At 46.0% G+C, this 23065-nt stretch overlaps 1 protein-coding gene across 1 annotated transcript in view; it reads right to left on the minus strand.

The window, feature by feature from the left end:
* The window catches only part of LOC141107531 (uncharacterized), a 204297-nt gene that overhangs the window by 66732 nt on the left and 114500 nt on the right, over positions 1 to 23065 (minus strand). Inside the window, exon 11 of the mRNA XM_073598330.1 lies at positions 4426 to 4683. Coding sequence (XP_073454431.1) covers positions 4426 to 4683 — 258 coding nt within the window. The remainder of the gene's footprint in view (positions 1 to 4425; positions 4684 to 23065) is intronic.

The following is a 23065-nucleotide window of genomic DNA, read 5'->3' on the forward strand; positions in this document are numbered from 1 at the left end:
CTTAGTTTCTGTTATAAAAATTTGTATATAAATAATCTTTCTTCCTAAATTTGGGCCAAAACATATTATGCTATATTTTGTTGATGAACAAACAAGCAAATCAGTGTGTATTATTTAGTCTGTTTGAAAGTCATAGAGTCTACAAACGATGGTATATATACAGTATTTGAAAATTGATCGATTCTGATGTACTGACTGCCTGTTTAATTTTTTTGAGGCCCTAAAATGCCAGGACAGTACAAATAACCCCAATACGATCCCGTTTTGGAAAGTAGACAGTCCAAGGAATTTAGTAAGAGGCATGGTGAGTTTTTGAATTTGTATTTTTTTGTCAACATTTTTTGGAAAATGAAGAAATTAAATTGAAAACTTGTTTTACAAAGCTGCCATTTTAAAGTTATATCTCACACACAGCAGTAACATACTTACAATTGCACCCCAAAACACATTCAGCTACTTCTCACAAGTATGGTAAAACCACATGTGTGCGACTTATTTGCAGCCTAAACACATTAAGGGGTCCAAATTCCAAGGATCACCTTCAGGTGATCTAGGATCATAAATTACGCATCTAATTTCCTGACTGCCCATCACATTTCTTGCAGGCCCTGGAACCCCAGGACGGAATAAACTCCCACAAAATTACCACATTTTGGAAAACAAACAAGTTATGTTCTAAGAGGCATGGTGAGTCTTTTGAAGACTTAATTTTTTTTGCCATGAGTTTTTGGAAAAATGCAGAATGAAAATGAAATGTGTGTTTTTACACAAAGTTGCCGATAAGATATTTCTTACACACATCATAGACATACTTAGAATTACACCCCAAAACACACTCTGCTACTCCTCTCAAGTATGGTAATACCACATATGTGAGACTTTTTTTTACCTAGATCTATACAGAGAGGCCCAAAATCCAGGGAGCGCCTTCAGGCTTTCTAGGGGCATAAATTATGCATCTAATTTCCTGAATACCTTTCACATTTTTGGAGGCCCTGGTGCACCGGGACAGTAGAAACACCCACAAAATTATTTTTTTAGAGATAAACATTCTGCTACCCCTCCCGAAAATGGCAATACCACCTGTCAATGTTTGGACTAAGTATGTACTGGACATTGTTTCTTATGTGTCATACAAATCAACCAAATGTATAAAAAAAGTGTACTTTAATAGTCACCTCTGTATGAGTGGTCAGAGAATATAGCTTAGTGTAGCATCACCTATAGCAGTCCCCATTTCTATAAGCCATGCAAGCCTAGCCTAGTGGTATGTGGCTGCCCCCAGGAATGCCATGTGCACTGGCCAGGAAGTACAGGAGGCTGAAGAAACGGTCCCTGTGGTTCCAGCAATGCAGTTGTCCACAGGGAATGGCTGGGACTGGTTTCTGGCAGGAACATAGTCAGTCATATGTGCAGACGGGTCTGTTCAGGCCGCAGGCAGAGACATGATCAGCAAATAGGCAAAGGATCACTCCAGGCAGCAAGCAGAAAGTGGTCAATAAACAGGCCAGGGTCAGTACAGGTGGCAGGCAGAGGCAACACTGCACTGATGTGGCGGTGATCAGGAACACTGTTGCTGGCTGTACTGGTCTGGTGTGGCAGTAATCAGGAACACTGTTTCTAGCTACACTAGTTTGGTGACACTGTGGCTGGTGTGGTGGTGATTGGAGACACTGTGATTGGCTGCATTATTAGGGGTTGTTCACATATGAGGGCAGTAAAACCTCATGGTTAACACGTAGTTTTACTGCTCCCCCCACTACTACCTTTAGCTGCAGAGGCAGCAGCCAGGGGTTTACACATGCTGCAAATGCGATGCTTTGCAGCTGTGACAGGAATTATACCCCCTGTACATCCACCGATCATGACACATGCAATTGAATGAGGGCACTTGTGCTGGGTCCAAGGGGTTAAATCAGGTGGTGGCATCGTACATGATCAATGCCTCAGCATTACAATGTCACCATAGTGACACTGCAGTTGCTTTGATGACAGTGTGTTAAAAAAAAATACATTATTTTTGATATACTGTCACCAGAACAGTGCAGTATCTCTATGGTGACATTGTACAACTCTGGCTATTGATCAGAGACACTGGCTGCTGCCCTGGTACAGTGTCATCAGTGCACAGTCAATGTCTCTGATCAATAGACACAGAAGTACAGTGTCACCATAGTGACATTGTACTGATGGGGAGGTGATCTATTTTTAAACTCTTAATGCTTACTGCAATCCCAATAACTGTAGTAAGTTCTCAGTTTCCTCCCACAGCTACAATGCTGGTCACAGTGATCACATGATACAGGGCCAGTTTCATTAGCCCTGCACCCCACTCTGTAATCCGCTGTGTCGGAGGGCAACTTTAAACCCCACATCCAATCACTGTCCAATTCTTGCTAGCTCAACCTCTGCAACATCTCCAAAATATGCCCCTTCATAACCAATAACACCACAAAGCTTTTAATTCAGACCCTGGTTATCTTTTGCCTTGACTGCTGCAACTTCCTCCTTATTGACTTACCTCTCTGCAGGCTACCCCCTCCTTCAGTCCATCATTAATGTTGATGCCAGGCTCAGCCACCTTACCAACCATTCAGTGTCCCCCCCACTCTCTGCCAATCCCTCCACTGGCTGCCACTCACCCAACAAATAAAATTCAAGAAAATAGCAATAACTTACAAAGCCACACACAACTCTGCCCCCAGCTACATCATTAATCTTGTCTCAGAATACTGACCAAACTGTTCTCTTCACCCCTCCCAAGATCTCCTGATCTCTATATCCCTTGTCATCTCCTCCCATGCTCTTCTCCAGGACTTCTCCAGATCCTCTCCCATCCTCTGGAAATCCCTACCCTAATATTTCACACTATATCCCACTCTGTCCACCTTTAGACAATCCCTGAAAACCCAGTGACAGTCAACACAATCTGTGTTTAATATTCCCTTTTGCACACAGCGCCCACAGACATTCCCTCTACTTTGATGGGCTGTCCATAGGGGACATAGGGGATTTAATGTTAAAAACTAGGCATGGGTAATTGTTTTTAAATATAATATAATAGGTAAAAACAATGAGAATCTGCTGCTACTTAAAAGGTACTGTTATATTCCAGCTAAATCATATATTTATATGCTATATGTTAAGATAATTTATTATTTATTCATTTACTGTGAAATTACTTGTTGGAAGTTATAACTTCGAAGTTCAGTAATTTGTCAGTTAAGCCACCGGCTTGAGTACAGTTTTGAAAATATAGTAAATTACCTTAAAAACAATATATAATAATTATTTGTACATTACATACTTATGGTAATTAACCCATTACCACCCAGGCCAATTCTGACACTTCTCTCCTACACATACAAATCATAATTTTTGTGGTAGAAAATTACATAGAACCCCCAAACATTATATATATTGTTTTATCAGACACCCTAGGGAATAAAATGGTCGTTGCAACTTTTTATGTTACACGGTATTTGTACAGCAATTTTTCAAACACATTTTTTTTGTGGAAAGAAAACAGTTTAATGAAAAAAAAAAAACAGTAAAGTTAGCCCGATTTTTTTGTATAATGTAAAAGATGATGTTACGCCGAGTAAATAGATACCTAACATGTCACGCTTTAAAATTGCACACACTTGAGGAATGGACCCAAACTTCAGTACTTAATGGCCCGTACACATGATTCGAATATCGTACGAAAACGGTCGTCCGAGGAAGGATCGTACAATTTTCGGATCGTGTGTACACTACTTTCGACAGCCGTTCACGACCGTTCATCCTATCTTATTTGATCGGGCATGCACAAAAATTTTCCTCGTACGATTCCAGATCGTACGATTTTCGGTTAGTCAGTATAGTTGTCGTTCGAAAATTTCAATACAAAGACATTACAACACATGACATCACTTCCGATTTTTTTTTCTGTCGAGAATTTTCGTGACTTTATTCAGCTATTTAATTTCTACTTGCGACTAATAAGCGAAAACGGTCATACGATATTCGGATCGTGTGTATGGGCCATAAGAATCTCCATAGATGACGCTTTAACATTTTTTAAAGGGTTACATGTTTAGAGTTGCAGAGGAGATCTAGTGCTAGAATTATTGCTCTCGCTCTAACGATCGCGGCATATGTAACCTGTGTATATCTGGCTCTGATACTAGCCAGTGCTTCACCAGCCACTCACCTCACCGCACGTCCCTGGTGTAGACTAGCCCTGACACTGAAACCTAACTTTTGATGTACAACTTGGCTTGTTAAAGAAAGAGGAAACAATGGAAATACTGGCAGGACCATCGGGTAACATAACAATGTTACAGGAAAAAGCAAAGGCTGCTGTGTTTACGCTATTGAAGGATCACATCATACATGTTTTTTTTAATTTTGAACACGATTACACTTTAAATGAAATCTCACCTGGTAGGTCACATTTTTTTAGAATAGGAAGTAACTTCTCTCTGAAACTCCCCCATTTCTTGACATATTCTTTCTCCTTCTCCATAAGCATACTACTGTTCAAAGAACTGTCATTTTTCTCAGGATCAGATATGAGCATGGGTAATTTTGTAATCTCTTCCTCAGGCAACTCTTTGCCATTGAATGTATATTTGATGGTCACGTTAGTCACATTAAAATCTTTATTGAGTTCCCAGATAAGATTAACCTGGAGAGTGCCTGTAGAAGAGGAACAAAACAGTTTATAAACAAGGTCTGCTCTATCCATCTGATCATCATTTACCTATGAAAAACATACAGTAGATGTAACTATTAGACGTGTGCAGAACAAAAACATTTGTTTTGATTCGGATAGATTTATGTTACTAATTTAGTTTTGTCAAATTTGTTCCAGGATTAGTTTCATTTAGTTTTGTTTATCAATTTTCTAATGAATTCCCAAATTTCTGTAAATATGCATAAACTTCCTGATTTTTTTAATTTATTTGCATATTTTTCACACCTGAATAAATCAGATCATTAACCACTTCAATACCAGACACTTAGACACCGTCCCGCCCAGACCAATTTTCAGCTTTCAGCGCTGTCGCAATTTGAATGACAATTGCGCGGTCATGCTACACTGTACCCAAACAAATTTTTTATCATTTTGTTCCCACAAATAGAGCTTTCTTTTGGTGGTATTTGATCACCTCTGCGGTTTTTATTTTTTGCGCAACAAATAAAAAAAGACCGAAAATTTTGAAAAAAAACAAGTTTTTCTTTGTTTCTGTTTTTTTGTAAATAAGTACGTTTTCTTCTTCAACGACGGGCACTGATATGGCTGCACTGACGGGCACTGACTGGCACTGATACGGCGGCTCTGATGGGCACCGATGAGGTGGCACCAATGAGGTGGCACTGATGAGGTGGCACTGACGGGCACTGATGATGGGCACTGATAGGCGGCACTGATGGGCACTGATAGGCGGCACTGATGGGCACTGATAGGTGGCACTGGTAAGCGGCACTGATGGGCACTCATAGGTGGCACAGATGGGCACTTATAGGCGGCACTGATGGGCACTCATAGGTGGCATTGATGGGCACTCATAGGTGGCATTGATGGTTACTTATGGGTGGCACTGATAGTTGGCACAGATGGGCATGGATGGGCACTGATAGATGGGCACTGATGGGCACGGATGGGCACTGACAGGTGGCATGAATGGACACTGATGGGTGGCACTGACGGCACTGGTTGTTTGCAGTGATGCCCCTAAGGGTGGCATTGTTGGGCATCACTGCAACATAATGGTGCCAATCAGTGCCCATTTGTGGGCACTGATTGGCACTGACTGGGCACACTGGGCACATGTGGATGGCCATGGGGTACATACCTGGCCATCCACATGTTGCCCCTTCCCTGGTGGTCCTAGTGGCGATCCCTGGTGGTCCAGTGTGGTGATCTGAGGGGGGGCTGCGCTGATAAACAATCAGCACAGACCCCCCCTGCCAGGAGAGCCGCCGATCGGCTCTCCTCTTATCGCGTCTGTCAGACGCGAGTGAGGAAGAGCCGATCAACGGCTCTTCCTATTGACAGCGTGATCAGCCGTGATTGGACACGGCTGATCACGTGGTAAAGAGCCTCCGCCGGAGGCTTTTTACCAAGATCAGTGTAGCGGTGTGTCAGACTGACACACCGCTCCACCGATCGCCGCGATGCGCGCCCCCGGGGGCGCGCTGCGGCATGTTATCCTGCTGGACGTCATATGACGTCCAGTCAGGATAACACAACCACTTCCCGGACGTCAATCCGCTATAGGGCGGGCGGGAAGTGGTTAAACAAATTTTAATATTACCAGGGATGAGCTTCGTGTTCGAGTCGCTGAATTACGAACGATATGGGCTGTTCGTGCCAAATTCGTGTGGCGCGTCACGGCCCATAATTCACTGCGGCATCGCAGTGCATTGCTGACTGATGATTGGCAAAGCATGCACTATGACCCGTATGCTTGGCCAATCACAGCGCTGTGTGTACAGAGAGCCGTAATTGGCCAAAGCCAAGGAGGCTTTGGCCAATTATGGTTTAGGGGGTTTAGTACACGCCCCACACTATATAAGGCCACCTCCGTGGCGGCCTTGTGTAGTGTGTTGCGGTGGAGACTGGAGAGGGATAGATAGACAGAGAGACGGTGTCATTTGATTTAAGTTAGCTAGAGTAGGCAGGTCGAGTCAGTTAGCTGCACTTACAGTGTATTGTGTATATATATATATATCCATCCCAGGTGTTGTGTATATACATACATATATATATATATATATATATATATATAATATATATACACACACACTGTATTCAGTTTATTCAGTATTCAGATCCTGTATCCTGTTCTTCTCTTCCTAATATAGTCATACAGGGGGCTGCACATACAGGGGGTTCTTCCAAAGAAGTGGCGTTCTTAAAATAAGTGGCACTTCTGCTCTTGCCCAATCCACCTGAACATCTTCTTCTCTCTTCACAGGTAAACCTGCGTTTATATCTCCACATACCTTAAAACTGAACATTGCATTACTGCAAAAAAGCTTATTGGGTAAACCTGCGTTTATATCTCCACATACCTTAAAACTGAACATTGCATGACTGCAAAAAAGCTTATTGGGTAAATCTGTTTGTCACCACTGTTTCAACTCCATCTGTAGCAATGCTCACATTATTTCAATGTTTATTTAGCCATTAAGTCTTACCTAAATTATGGGTTGCCTTATCTTTACAAGTTTGGCCTTTTAGTCCCCTTGCAGTTTGATTGTGGTGTGAAAGTTATGCCCTGCTAGCTGTGTTGCTAATATGCCCTCCTAATTGATTAATTGCCAGATTCAACCCACACCCAACACACAGTATAAAAACAAGGCCTTCCTTACGGGGGAACACATACAGGGGGCTGCACACACAGGGGGTTCTTCCAAAGAAGTGGCGTTCTTAAAATAAGTGGCACTTCTGCTCTTGCACTTCAGCAATTTGCACAAAACAAACTATAAAAGACTGCAGGTGACCCCATTTCCTAATTTTATCATCTTCCTCTCTGAAACATGCACTCTTTACCTCTCCTCCTTTTCACAATTGCTGCCTCTCTCCTCAAACTCTCTTTTCTACATCCCTCTGCTCCACCCCACAACCTGTACATATCACCCTCACTTCTCCCCTCCCCCTATTACTGCACTCATCACCTCTTTCTAACTCTAAGCCCACTTGCTAACATACCCCCCAGGATACTGAAGCATGTCCCCTCATACAAATCATATTCTCATATTACCTCCCTCACTCTTCTGCTTCTCCTAATCGCTGGAGATATTTCCCCAAACCCTGGGCCCACTTTATTTAACTGTGCCCAACACACCCATCACCATCACCCTACACCCTCTGGCAGTAGTCGCAATCTACACAATCTAGTCTCCATTCCTCTTCTTGCCAACACCAGCCTCACTCTCTCCTGCGCCCTCTGGAACGCCCGCTCTGTCTGCAACAAACTCACTGCTGTTCATGACCTCTTTGTCACTAATTCCTTTAATCTACTTGCTCTCACAGAAACCTGGCTCCACGAATATGACACCCCTTCTCCTGCTTCCCTCTCCCAGGGTGGCCTTCACTGGACTCACTCCCCCAGGCCTAATGGACGCAAGGGAGGTGGAGTGGGATTCCTCCTATCCCCCCAGAGCACCTTCCAGGTTATTCACCCTCCTCCCTCTTTTTCACTCTCATCATTCGAAGCCCACTGTATACGTCTATTCTCTCCCACTTCCCTAAGAATTGCTGTGATCTACCGGCCCCCTGGACCATTATCGACTTTCCTTGATGAGTTTTCTGCCTGGCTACCCTACTTTCTCTCTTCGGAAATTCCCACAATCCTTCTCGGTGATTTCAACATCCCTGCTAATACAAACATTCCTGCTACTTCTAAACTTCTTAGTCTAACCTCTTCATTTGACCTGAAGCAATGGGTACAGGCTTCTACTCACTCTGATGGCAACACCCTTGACCTTGTATTCTCTTACCTATGCACTCCATGCAACTTCTCAAACAATCCTTTTCCTCTCTCCGACCACCACCTTATTAGTTTCTCTCTCCCCCTGTCTTCCACCACCTTTCCCTCCAATCGCCTAACCGTCACCCGTAGAAACTTTCGCAACTTCAACTCCTCTCTCCTCTACTCTGCTACCGACCACCTCTATGACAAAATCTCCCCCCTGTCCTGCCCCAACCAAGCCATATCCATCTACAATAAATCTCTGTCCTCCACCCTGGACAAGCTCGCTCCCCTCACTACACGCAGAATCAGGCCTCGACCCCTACAACCCTGGCAAACAGATGACACTAAAATTCTCAAAAAACGTAGTCGCGCTCTTGAGCGTCTGTGGCACAAGACTAAGTCTCTCAAAGACTTCAACCAATACAAATCTGCCCTCCAAAAATACTATTCTTTCCTCCACACTGCCAAGCAAACCTATTTTACAACTCTTATTAATACCTTCTCATCCAATCCCCGTAAACTCTTCTCTACCTTCAACTCTCTACTTTGTCCTCCACCGCCTCCCCCCACTGATTTACTCACTGCCCAGGAAATCGCTAATCACTTCAAAAACAAGATTGATACAATCCGTGATGAAATCTCCACTCTACAGGTATCTCCCCCAGCTAAGACCCCATGTCAACAGATACAACTGACACTACCTCTATTCAAATCTACTACTCCAGACGAAGTTGCTAAACTCCTTTCTATCGCTCACCTAACTACCTGTCCCCTGGACCCTGTTCCCTCTCAAATGCTACGGTCACCCTCTGACCCCATCCTACACTCTCTAACCCACATCTTCAATCTCTCCCTCACCTCTGGCGTCTTCCCCGATGCTCTAAAACATGCACTGGTCACTCCCATACTCAAAAAACCATCCTTGGACCCTACCAATCTTAACAACCTACGCCCTATCTCCTTGCTCCCCTTTTCCTCTAAACTCCTTGAACGCCTGGTTTACAACCAACTGAGTGACCACCTCATTAAAAACAACCTTCTTGATCCCCTTCAATCTGGATTTCGCCCTCAACACTCCACAGAAACTGCTCTTTTAAAACTCACAAATGACCTACTAACTGCAAAAACCAACGGACACTATTCTGTACTCCTACTTCTGGATCTTTCAGCTGCCTTTGACACGGTTGACCACCCCCTCCTCCTCAAAAAACTTCACTCCATCGGTCTCCGTGACTGTGCTCTTCAGTGGCTCTCATCCTACCTATCCCAACGCACCTTCAGTGTCACTTACAATTCTACTTCCTCCACTCCTCTTCCCTTCTCTGTCGGGGTCCCCCAAGGTTCTGTTCTTGGACCTCTTTTATTTTCAATCTACACCTCTTCCCTGGGTCAGCTGATAGCCTCTCATGGCTTTCAATATCATTTCTATGCTGATGACACACAAATCTATCTCTCCACCCCTCAACTCACTCCATCAGTCTCCTCACGCATCACTAACTTACTAACCGACATATCTGTATGGATGTCACACCACTTCCTCAAACTCAACTTGTCCAAAACCGAGCTTATAATATTTCCTCCCCCACGTGCCTCTTCCCCTGACTTCTCTGTGAAGAGCAATGGCAAAACCATCCACCCGTCCCCACATGTCAGGGTGCTAGGTGTTATCCTAGATTCTGAACTCTCCTTTCAGCCCCACATCCAATCACTTTCCAAAGCTTGCCGCCTCAACCTCCGCAACATCTCTAAACTACGTCCCTTTCTAACCAGTGAAACTACAAAGCTCCTGATTCATTCCCTGGTTATCTCTCGCCTTGACTACTGCAACTCACTCCTCATTGGCTTACCTTTAAATAGACTATCCCCCCTTCAGTCCATCATGAATGCTGCTGCCAGACTCATCCACCTTACAAACCGATCAGTGTCTGCTACCCCTCTCTGCCAATCCCTCCATTGGCTACCACTCGCCCAACGAATTAAATTCAAAATACTAACAATAAGTTACAAAGCCATCCACAACTGTGCCCCCAGCTACATCACTAACCTAGTCTCAAAATACCAACCTAAACGCCATCTCCGTTCCTCCCAAGATCTCCTGCTCTCTAGCTCCCTCATCACCTCCTCCCATATCCGCCTCCAGGACTTCTCCCGAGCCTCACCCATCCTCTGGAATTCCCTACCCCAATCTGTCAGACTGTCTCCAAATTTATCCACTTTTAGGCGATCCCTGAAGACTTCCCTCTTCAGAGAAGCCTATCCTGCCTCCATCTAACAACTGCATTATTTTTTCCATTAGCTCATCCCCCACAGCTATTACCCTTTTGTATAACTTGACCCTCCCTCCTAGATTGTAAGCTCTAACGAGCAGGGCCCTCTGATTCCTCCTGTATTGAATTGTATTGTACTTGTACTGTCTGCCCTAATGTTGTTGTAAAGCGCTGCGTAAACTGTCAGCGCTATATAAATCCTGTATAATAATAATAATAATAATAATATACTGACAGGCAGGCGTTTTTACATTATTTCCAGTTACTGTACTGTGTACCCTGCACAGTTGCACCTACAGTAAAACTACCAGAAGCCAGGTGCTTGTGTAGGCTCTTGACGTATTTCCAGTTACTGTACTGTGTACCCTACACAGTTGCACCTACAGTATAGCTACCTGAAGCCAGGTGCTTGTGTGGGCTCTTGATGTATTTCCAGTTACTGTACTGTGTACCCTGCACAGTTGCACCTACAGTATAGCTACCTGAAGTATGGTGCTTGCGTAGGCTCTTGATGTATTTCCAGTTACTGTGCTGTGTACCCTGCACAGTTGCACCTAAGTATAGGGATGAGCCGAACACCCCCTGGTTCGGTTCGCACCAGAACCTGCGAACGGACCGAAAATTTGCACGAACGTTAGAACCACATTGACGTCTATGGGACTCGAACGTTCGAAATCAAAAGTGCTCATTTTAAAGGCTAATTTGCATGGTATTGTCCTAAAAAGGGTTTGGGGACCGGGTCCTACCCCAGGGGACATGTATCAATGCAAAAAAAACTTTTAAAAACGGCCATTTTTTCGGGAGCAGTGATTTTAATGATGCTAAAAGTAAAAAAAAAAGTGAAATATTCCTTTAAATATCGTACCTGGGGGGTGTCTATAGTATGCCTGTAAAGTGGCGCGTGTTTCCCGTGTTTAGAACAGTCCCTGCACAAAATGTCATTTTTAAAGGAAAAAATCTCATTTAAAACTGCTTGCGGGTTTAATGTAATGTTGGGTCCTGGCAATATGGATGAAAATCAGTGAGACAAACGGCATGGGTACCCCCCAGTCCATTACCAGGCCCTTTGGGTCTTGTATGGATATTAAGGGGAACCCCGCACCCAAATTAAAATAAGGAAAGGTGTGGGGCCACCAGGACCTATATACTCTGAACAGCAGTATACAGGTGGTGCAAACAAGACAAGGACTGTAGGTTTGTTGTTAAGTAGAATCTGTTTGTAATTTTAAACGGGTACATTTTTAACGTGTTTAGCTCCAGCCAAAAAATCTTTTTTAAGCTTTTTGGAAAACATAGGGAAGGGTTATCACCACTGTGACATTTGTTTTGCTGTCTTTCCTCCTCTTCAGAAGATTTCACCTCACTTTTTGTCCCAATGACAAATGTTTTTTGAAAATTTGGGTTTTTTTGTGGAACAAGGATTGGAAAGCATCAGTGGAAAGGAGAAATGTTTTTCCCATATTAACTCTTACAGGAGAGAATTTCCCTTCCTAGGGGTAGATTTCATCTCACTTCCTGTTGTCTCCTTCCGTTTGCAAGTGGGAGTCGTTTGTAAGTTAAGTGTTTGAAAGTAGGGGCCTGCCCTATATACTCAGCAGAAATTTGGGCCTTAGGTGTTGTTGTGGCCACAACACTGTAAGCCCTCACAGGGCCCTGCTGTGAAATATTAGATCAAGAATTGTAATTACATGCCCCTGTTGAACAGGGGCAGAAAAATTGGGCCTTTGGTGGTGGTGCTGGTGCCACAACACTGTAAGTCCTCACTCGCTCTTGGTGGGTGCAGAAATGGGCCCTGCTGTGAAATATTAGATCAAGGATTGTAATTACATGCCCCTGTTGAACAAGGGCAGAAAAATTGGGCCTTTGGTGGTGGTGGTGGTGGTGCTGCTGCCACAACACTGTAAGTCCTCACTCGCTCTTGGTGGGTGCAGAAATGGGCCCTGCTGTGAAATATTAGATCAAGAATTGTAATTACATACCCCCGTTGAACAGGGGCTGAAAAATTAGGCCTTAGGCACTGGTGCTGGTGCCACAACACTGCAACCCCTCACAGACACTCTAGTTGGAATGCAGGAACGAGCCCTGCTGCAAAGTATTGCATCAAAAATTGTAATTATACGCCCCTGTTAAACAGGGGCAGAAAAATTGGGCCTTAGGCACTGGTGCTGGTGCCACAACACTGCAACCCCTCACAGATACTCTAGTTGGAATGCTGAAATGAGCCCTGCTGCAAAGTATTGCATCCAAAATTGTAATTACACGCCCCTGTTAAACAAGGGCTGAAAAATTGGGCCTTAGGCACTGGTGCTGGTGCCACAACACTGCAACCCCTCACAGATACTCTAGTTGTAACGCAGAAACGAGCCCTGCTGCAAAGCATTGCATCAAAAATTGTAATTACACGCCCCTGTTAAACAGGGGCTGAAAAATTGTGCCTTAGGCACTGGTGGTGGCGCCCAGAACCAAAAATGTTCTTACAAGCTATCAGCGTGATCATTGAGGAAGAGGATAATTACTCAGGGATAGTCACTCAGCATCAGCATAGGCAGTCTTTAAAGGGATCTGAGATTTCAAAAAAAATTATTCGGTTACATCAGCATCAGGTGCTTGGTAGCTGGTGGTGATCCAAGACTGATTCATTTTTATGAAGGTCAGTCGATCGACCGAGTCAGTGGACAGACGCACCCTGTGATCGGTTACAAAGCCCCCAGCAGCACTGAATGTGCGTTCCGAAAGAACGCTGGATGCAGGACAGGCCAGTAGCTCAATTGCATACTGTGCAAGCTCTGGCCAGTGATCCATCCTCAAGACCCAGTAACCCAGAGGATTTTCGGTGGGAAAGGTGTCCAAGTCAGATCTTGCCCCTAGGTATTCCTGCACCATGTAAAACAGACGCTGGCGATGGTTGCTGGAACCGATCATACCTTGGGGCTGCAGACCAAAAAATTGTCTGAACGCATCGGTCAGATGGCCACCTTCTCCATCGCTCCTTCTTTGACTGACCGAAGCCTCAGCAACACGTTGTCCAGAAACAGGAGTTTGTAACCTCCCAGTCTCTGGGAACGCGTTGCACAGACCTTTCTGCAAGGCCTCCCAAACATGTTTCATCCTCTGCTCCCTCTGCGATGGCAAGATAAGGTCCGCAACCTTACCCTTGTAACGTGGATCAAGGAGGGTTGCCAGCCAGTATTGGTCCTTCTCCTTGATACCACGAATACGAGGATCCTTACGCAGGCTTTGCAGGATCAGGGAGGCCATGCAGCGTAGGTTTGCTGAGGCATTCGGTCCGGAGTCCTCTGGGTCACTAAGGACGACATGGTCCGCAGCCACCTCCTCCCAGCCACGTACAAGTCCATGTGTTTCTTGGGACTGATCCCTTAAAGACTGCTGCTGATGCTGAGTGCCAGGCTCCACCTCCATACTGACACAATCTTCCTCCTCCTCCTCCTCCTCCTCGTCCTCTACCTGAGTTATCGGCGGGCACGCAGGAACACTGTCTGGATAAAGGGGGCCTTGAGAGCTAAGGAAGTCCTCCTCTTCCTGCCTCTGTTCTGCCTCAAGTGCCCTGTCCATTATTCCACGCAGCGTGTGCTCCAACAGGTGGACAAGGGGGACAGTGTCACTGATGCATGCACTGTCACTGCTCACCATCCTCGTGGCCTCCTCAAATGGTGACAGGACAGTGCATGCATCCCTGATCATGGCCCACTGGCGTGGGGAAAAAAACCAAGCTCCCCGACCCTGTCCTGGTGCCATAGTTGCACAGGTACTCATTGATGGCCCTCTGCTGCGTGTGCAGCCGCTGCAGCATGGCCAACGTTGAGTTCCACCTGGTGGGCATGTCACAGATTAGGCGGTTCTTGGGCAGGTTAAACTCCTTTTGGAGGTCCATCAGCCGAGCACTGGCATTATATGACCGGCGTAAATGCACACAGACTTTCCTGGCCTGCCTCAGGACATCCTGTAAGCCCGGGTACCTGCCCAAGAACCACTGCACCACCAAGTTAAGGACGTGAGCCAAACAGGGCACATGGGTCATTTGTCCCTGTCGGAGGGCAGAGAGGAGGTTGGTGCCATTGTCGCAAACCACCATTCCTGCCTTAAGTTGGCGTGGCGTCAACCACCTCTGAACCTGCCCCTGCAGAGCTGACAGAACCTCTGCCCCAGTGTGACTCCTGTCCCCCAAGCACACCAGCTCAAGCACCGCATGGCATCTTTTGGCCTGCGTACTTGCGTACCCCCTTGAACGGCTATGGAGCACCGCTGGTTCCGAGGACAAAGCACAGGAAGAGGCCATAGAGGAAGAAGAAGAGGAGGGGGTGGAGGAGAGAGGTGTGTCACAATCATTAGCATTTTGGAGGCATGGTGGCGGAACAACCTCCAACACTACTGCACCTTGTCCTGCATCCTTCCCAGCTGCCAGCAGAGTCACCCAATGCGCCGTGAAACTTAGGTAACGTCCCTGTCCATGCCTGCTGGACCATGAGTCAGTGGTAATATGCACCCTACCGCTGACCGCCCTGTCCAGCGAGGCATGGACATTGCCTTTCACATGCCGATAGAGAGCCGGAATCGCCTTCTGTGAGAAAAGTGGCGTTTGGGTACCTGCCACTGAGGAACCGCACATTCCACAAACTCACGGAGGGGGGCAGAGTCTACCAACTGAAAAGGCAGCAGTTGAAGTGCTAGCAATTTTGCCAAGCTAGCATTCAACCGCTGCGCATGTGGATGGCTGGGAGCAAACTTCTTTCGGCGGTGCAGCAGCTGGGGCAGGGAAATTTGCCTGGTACAATCTGATGTTGTTGTACCAAAAGCAGATTGCCCACAAGTACTTGGCTGTGACACACCTAATTCTACACCTTCATTCCTCTCAGTGCAGGTCTCAGAGAGGACTGAAGGTATAGTGGGGTTGGAGATCTCAGCTGATGAGGAGCAAGGAGAGGTCCTCTTTGTTCTTTGGTGTGGGTCTTTTAGATACGCTTGCCAACGAACTGCATGGCAGGTCAACATATGTCTGGTCAAGCATGTGTTTTGGCCACGCGAGATACGCTTGAGACATATGTTGCAAATAGCAGCTGATGAGGATGCACCGTCTCCACGACCAGCACTAGACACAGAGCCTGCTTGCCCTCTCTTATTGGCTTGTGACTGTCTGCCTCTCCTTCTTGGCCTTCCAGACATACTAATGGCCTGTAGCTGCACTAAGCTGGGATATATATATATATATATATATATATATATATATATATATATATATATATATATATATATATGTACTGATACTGCAGCTAGCAAAATCAATTGCCTACCTGTAGTATGAGAACACCACCAACCTTTTACAGGTAGCTTTAGCTGAACACTGTGCAGAGCTCGCAAAAAACTAACTTGTAGCTTTTTTAGCTGCCTGCGGTAGTGATAGGATCAGGAAAACACCACCAACCTTCTACAGGTAGCTTTAGGTGAACACTGTGCAGAGCTCGCAAAAAAATAACTTGTAGGTTTAGCTGAACACTGTGAGGTGGACGCACCACACTAACTTGTAGTTTTAGCTGAACACTGTGAGCAGGACGCACAGCACTAACTTATAGTTTTAGCTGAACACTGTGAGCAGGATGCACTGCACTAACTTGTAGCTTTAGATCAGGGGTCTCAAACTCGCGGCCCTCCAGCTGTTACGAAACTACAAGTCCCATGAGGCATTGCAAGCCTGACAGTTACAAGCATGACTCCCACAGGCAGAAGCATGATGGGACTTGTAGTTTCGCAACAGCTGGAGGGCCGCTAGTTTGAGACCCCTGCTTTAGATGAACACTGTGCAGAGGTCTCACTACACTAACTTGTAGGTTTAGCTGAACACTGTGAGCAGGACGCACCACACTAACTTGTAGGTTTAGCTGAACACTGTGAGGTGGATGCACCACACTAACTTGTAGTTTTAGCTGAACACTGTGAGCAGGACGCACCTCACTAACTTGTAGTTTTAGCTGAACACTGTGAGCAGGACGCACTGCACTAACTGTAAATAGTCTAGCTGCCTGACTGTGGTACTAATAGCATCAAAAGAACACCAGCAATTTTCTTCAGGTAGCTGTATATACTGTAACAAGACAAGCCTGCCTGTCAGTAAGAAGATGACAGGAACGGATCTAGCTGAACACTGTGAGCAGGACGCACTGCACTAACTTGTAGCTTTAGATGAACACTGTGCAGAGGTCTCACTACACTAACTTGTAGGTTTAGCTGAACACTGTGAGCAGGACGCACAGCACTAACTTGTAGTTTTAGCTGAACACTGTGAGCAGGATGCACTGCACTAACTTGTAGGTTTAGCTGAACACTGTGAGGTGGACGCACCGCACTAACTTGTAGTTTTAGCTAAACACTGTGAGCAGGACACACCGCACTAACTTGTAGGTTTAGCTGAACGCTGTGAGCAGGATGCACCCCACTAACTTGTAGTTTTAGCTGAACACTGTAAGCAGGACGCACTGCACTAACTGTAAATAGTCTAGCTGCCTGACTGTGGTACTAATAGCATCAAAAGAACACCAGCAATTTTCTTCAGGTAGCTGTATATACTGTAACAAGACAAGCCTGCCTGTCAGTAAGAAGATGACAGGAACAGATCTAGCTGAACACTGTGAGCAGGACGCACTGCACTAACTTGTAGCTTTAGATGAACACTGTGCAGAGGTCTCACTACACTAACTTGTAGGTTTAGCTGAACACTGTGAGCAGGACGCACAGCACTAACTTGAAGTTTTAGCTGAACACTGTGAGCAGGACGCACCACACTAACTTCTAGGTTTAGCTGAACACTGTGAGGTGGACGCACCGCACTAACTTGTAGTTTTAGCTGAACACTGTGAGCAGGACGCACCGCACTAACTTGTAGGTTTAGCTGAACACTGTGAGGTGGACGCACCGCACTAACTTGTAGTTTTAGCTAAACACTGTGAGCAGGACGCACCGCACTAACTTGTAGGTTTAGCTGAACACTGTGAGGTGGACGCACCACACTAACTTGTATGTTTAGCTGAACACTGTGAGCAGGACGCACCCCACTAACTTTTAGGTTTAGCTGAACACTGCGAGGTGGATGCACCACACTAACTTGTAGGTTTAGCTGAACACTGTGAGCAGGACGCACAGCACTAACTTGTAGTTTTAGCTGAACACTGTGAGCAGGACGCACTGCACTAACTTCTAGGTCTAGCTGAACACTGTGAGGTGGACGCACCGCACTAACTTATAGTTTTAGCTGAACACTAAGAGCAGGACGCACCGCACTAACTTGTAGGTTTAGCTGAACACTGTGAAGTGGACGCACCACACTAACTTGTAGGTTTAGCTGAACACTGTGAGCAGGACGCACCCCACAAACTTGTAGTTTTAGCTGAACACTGTGAGCAGGACGCACTGCACTAACTGTAAATAGTCTAGCTGCCTGACTGTGGTACTAATAGGATCAAAAGAACACCAGCAATTTTCTTCAGGTAGCTGTAAATACTGTAACAAGACAAGCCTGCCTGTCAGTAAGAAGATAACAGGAACGGATCTAGCTGAACACTGTGAGCAGGATGCACTGCACTAACTTGTAGCTTTAGATGAACACTGTGCAGAGGTCTCACTACACTAACTTGTAGGTTTAGCTGAACACTGTGAGCAGGACGCACAGCACTAACTTGTAGTTTTAGCTGAACACTGTGAGCAGGACGCACTGCACTAACTTCTAGGTTTAGCTGAACACTGTGAGGTGGACGCACCGCACTAACTTGTAGTTTTAGCTGAACACTGTGAGCAGGACGCACCGCACTAACTTGTAGGTTTAGCTGAACACTGTGAGGTGGACGCACCGCACTAACTTGTAGTTTTAGCTAAACACTGTGAGCAGGACGCACCGCACTAACTTGTAGGTTTAGCTGAACACTGTGAGCAGGACGCACAGCACTAACTTGTAGTTTTAGCTGAACACTGTGAGCAGGACGCACTGCACTAACTTCTAGGTTTAGCTGAACACTGTGAGGTGGACGCACCGCACTAACTTGTAGTTTTAGCTGAACACTGTGAGCAGGACGCACCGCACTAACTTGTAGGTTTAGCTGAACACTGTGAGGTGGACGCACCGCACTAACTTGTAGTTTTAGCTAAACACTGTGAGCAGGACGCACCGCACTAACTTCTAGGTTTAGCTGAACACTGTGAGGTGGACGCACCGCACTAACTTGTAGGTTTAGCTGAACACTGTGAGCAGGACGCACCCCACTAACTTGTAGTTTTAGCTGAACACTGTGAGCAGGACGCACTGCACTAACTGTAAATAGTCTAGCTGCCTGACTGTGGTACTAATGGGATCAAAAGAACACCAGCAATTTTCTTCAGGTAGCTGTATATACTGTAACAAGACAAGCCTGCCTGTCAGTAAGAAGATAACAGGAATGGATCTAGCTGAACACTGTGAGCAGGACGCACTGCACTAACTTGTAGCTTTAGATGAACACTGTGCAGAGGTCTCACTACACTAACTTGTAGGTTTAGCTGAACACTGTGAGCAGGACGCACCGCACTAACTTGTAGGTTTAACTGAACACTGTGAGGTGGACGCACCGCAATAACTTGTAGTTTTAGCTAAACACTGTGAGCAGGATGCACCGCACTAACTTGTAGGTTTAGCTGAACGCTGTGAGCAGGACGCACCCCACTAACTTGTAGTTTTAGCTGAACACTGTGAGCAGGACGCACTGCACTAACTGTAAATAGTCTAGCTGCCTGACTGTGGTACTAATAGCATCAAAAGAACACCAGCAATTTTCTTCAGGTAGCTGTATATACTGTAACAAGACAAACCTGCCTGTCAGTAAGAAGATGACAGGAACGGATCTAGCTGAACACTGTGAGCAGGACGCACTGCACTAACTTGTAGCTTTAGATGAACACTGTGCAGAGGTCTCACTACACTAACTTGTAGGTTTAGCTGAACACTGTGAGCAGGACGCACAGCACTAACTTGTAGTTTTAGCTGAACACTGTGAGCAGGACACACCACACTAACTTCTAGGTTTAGCTGAACAGTGTGAGGTGGACGCACCGCACTAACTTGTAGTTTTAGCTGAACACTGTGAGCAGGACGCACCGCACTAACTTGTAGGTTTAGCTGAACACTGTGAGGTGGACGCACCGCACTAACTTGTAGTTTTAGCTAAACACTGTGAGCAGGACGCACCGCACTAACTTGTAGGTTTAGCTGAACACTGTGAGGTGGACGCACCACACTAACTTGTATGTTTAGCTGAACACTGTGAGCAGGACGCACCCTACTAACTTTTAGGTTTAGCTGAACACTGCGAGGTGGATGCACCACACTAACTTGTAGGTTTAGCTGAACACTGTGAGCAGGACGCACAGCACTAACTTGTAGTTTTAGCTGAACACTGTGAGCAGGACGCACTGCACTAACTTCTAGGTCTAGCTGAACACTGTGAGGTGGACGCACTGCACTAACTTATAGTTTTAGCTGAACACTGTGAGCAGGACGCACCGCACTAACTTGTAGGTTTAGCTGAACACTGTGAAGTGGACGCACCACACTAACTTGTAGGTTTAGCTGAACACTGTGAGCAGGACGCACCCCACAAACTTGTAGTTTTAGCTGAACACTGTGAGCAGGACGCACTGCACTAACTGTAAATAGTCTAGCTGCCTGACTGTGGTACTAATAGGATCAAAAGAACACCAGCAATTTTCTTCAGGTAGCTGTAAATACTGTAACAAGACAAGCCTGCCTGTCAGTAAGAAGATAACAGGAACGGATCTAGCTGAACACTGTGAGCAGGATGCACTGCACTAACTTGTAGCTTTAGATGAACACTGTGCAGAGGTCTCACTACACTAACTTGTAGGTTTAGCTGAACACTGTGAGCAGGACGCACAGCACTAACTTGTAGTTTTAGCTGAACACTGTGAGCAGGACGCACTGCACTAACTTCTAGGTTTAGCTGAACACTGTGAGGTGGACGCACCGCACTAACTTGTAGTTTTAGCTGAACACTGTGAGCAGGACGCACCGCACTAACTTGTAGGTTTAGCTGAACACTGTGAGGTGGACGCACCGCACTAACTTGTAGTTTTAGCTAAACACTGTGAGCAGGACGCACCGCACTAACTTCTAGGTTTAGCTGAACACTGTGAGGTGGACGCACCCCACTAACTTGTAGTTTTAGCTGAACACTGTGAGCAGGACGCACTGCACTAACTGTAAATAGTCTAGCTGCCTGACTGTGGTACTAATGGGATCAAAAGAACACCAGCAATTTTCTTCAGGTAGCTGTATATACTGTAACAAGACAAGCCTGCCTGTCAGTAAGAAGATAACAGGAATGGATCTAGCTGAACACTGTGAGCAGGACGCACTGCACTAACTTGTAGCTTTAGATGAACACTGTGCAGAGGTCTCACTACACTAACTTGTAGGTTTAGCTGAACACTGTGAGCAGGACGCTCAGCACTAACTTGTAGTTTTAGCTGAACACTGTGAGCAGGACGCACCGCACTAACTTGTAGGTTTAGCTGAACACTGTGAGCAGGATGCACCCCACTAACTTGTAGGTTTAGCTGAACAGTGTGAGCAGGACGCACCCCACTAACTTGTAGTTTTAGCTGAACACTGTGAGCGGGATGCACTGCACTAACTGTAAATAGTCTAGCTGCCTGACTGTGGTACTAATAGGATCAAAAGAACACCAGTAATTTTCTTCAGGTAGCTGTAAATACTGTAACAAGACAAGCCTGCCTGTCAGTAGGAAGATAACAGGAACGGATCTAGCTAAACTAAATACAGTGTATATATATATATATATATATATATGCGCAACATGAGATGCATATATATACACAATACACTGTAAGTGCAGCTAACTGACTGACTGTTTTGCCTAATCTATCTAACTCAAATCAAATGACACTGTCTCTCTGTCTATCTCTTTCAACGCCGGAACACACACTACACAGGGCCGCCATGCAGGCGGCCTTATATAGTGTGGGGCATGTACTAAATCCCCTGAGCCATAATTGGCCAAAGCCTCCTTGGCTTCGGCCAATTACGGCTCTCTGTTCAGACGGTGCTGTGATTGGCCAAGCATGCGAGTCATAGTGCATGCTTGGCCAATCATCAGCCAGCAATGCACTGCGATGCCGCAGTGAATTATGGACCATGACGCGCCACACGAATTTGGCGCGAACGGCCCATATCGTTCGCAATTCGGCGAACGGGCGAACAGACGATGTTCGACTCGAACATGGGTTCGACTCGAACACGAAGCTCATCCCTACCTAAGTATAACTACCTGAAGCCAGGAGCTTGTGTAGGCTCTTGACGTATTTCCAGTTACTGTACTGTGTACCCTGCACAGTTGCACCTACAGAATAACTACCTAAAGCCAGGTACTTGTGTAGGCTCTTGATTTATTTCCAGTTACTGTACTGTGTACCCTGCACAGTTGCACCTACAGTATAGCTACCTGAAGCCAGGTGCTTGCGTGGACTCTTGATGTATTTCCAGTTACTGTACTGTGTACCCTGCACAGTTGCACCTACAGTATAGCTACCTGAAGACAAGTGCAGGTGTTTTCATACTAATAATACTACAGGCAGGCAGTTGATTCTGCTAGCTGCAGTATAATCGGTATATATATACATACCAGTTTTGTGCAGCTACATCTCACTGCAGGCCAATAGTATGTCTGGAAGGCCAACAAGGAGAGGCAGACAGTCACAAGCCAATAAAAGAGGGCAAGCAGGCTATGTGTCTAGAGGCAACAGTGATGGTCATGGACACGGTGCATCCTCATCAGCACCTTTTTTTCGGCAGCTGGCCGTGTTGAGCCGCAACATGCGGAAGACATGGTCGAGTGGCTGATCAAGCCGTCCTCATCCTCTCTCACCCAGGCTCAGGGTTCTTTGTCTGGCAAAGCAGCTGCCAACGCGGCCTCTTCCCTCAGCTCAATGGCATCAGTGACTCCTTCCCTAGCCCCACCATCTCCTCCTGAGGAGTCCCCCGAACTGTTTGACCACAGTGTTGGGTACATGCTCCAGGAGGATGCCCAGCGTTTTGAAGGCTCCAATGATGGTATTCAGCTAGAGGAAGGCAATAACGTGAGCCCAGACAGAGGGGGTGCCCAAGAAGGACAGCAATCTGGCAGTCAAGTTCCCCCTGCTGCAGCATACTGCCAGGTTTGCTCTAGTGATGAGGAGGGAGGGCATGATGAGGTCACTGACTCCACATGGGTGCCTGATAGGAGAGAGGAGGAGGAGGAGGCACATTACCAATGA

Source organism: Aquarana catesbeiana, linkage group LG09, assembly GCF_042186555.1.
Source record: "Aquarana catesbeiana isolate 2022-GZ linkage group LG09, ASM4218655v1, whole genome shotgun sequence".
In the NCBI taxonomy this organism is placed as follows: Eukaryota; Metazoa; Chordata; class Amphibia; order Anura; family Ranidae; genus Aquarana; species Aquarana catesbeiana.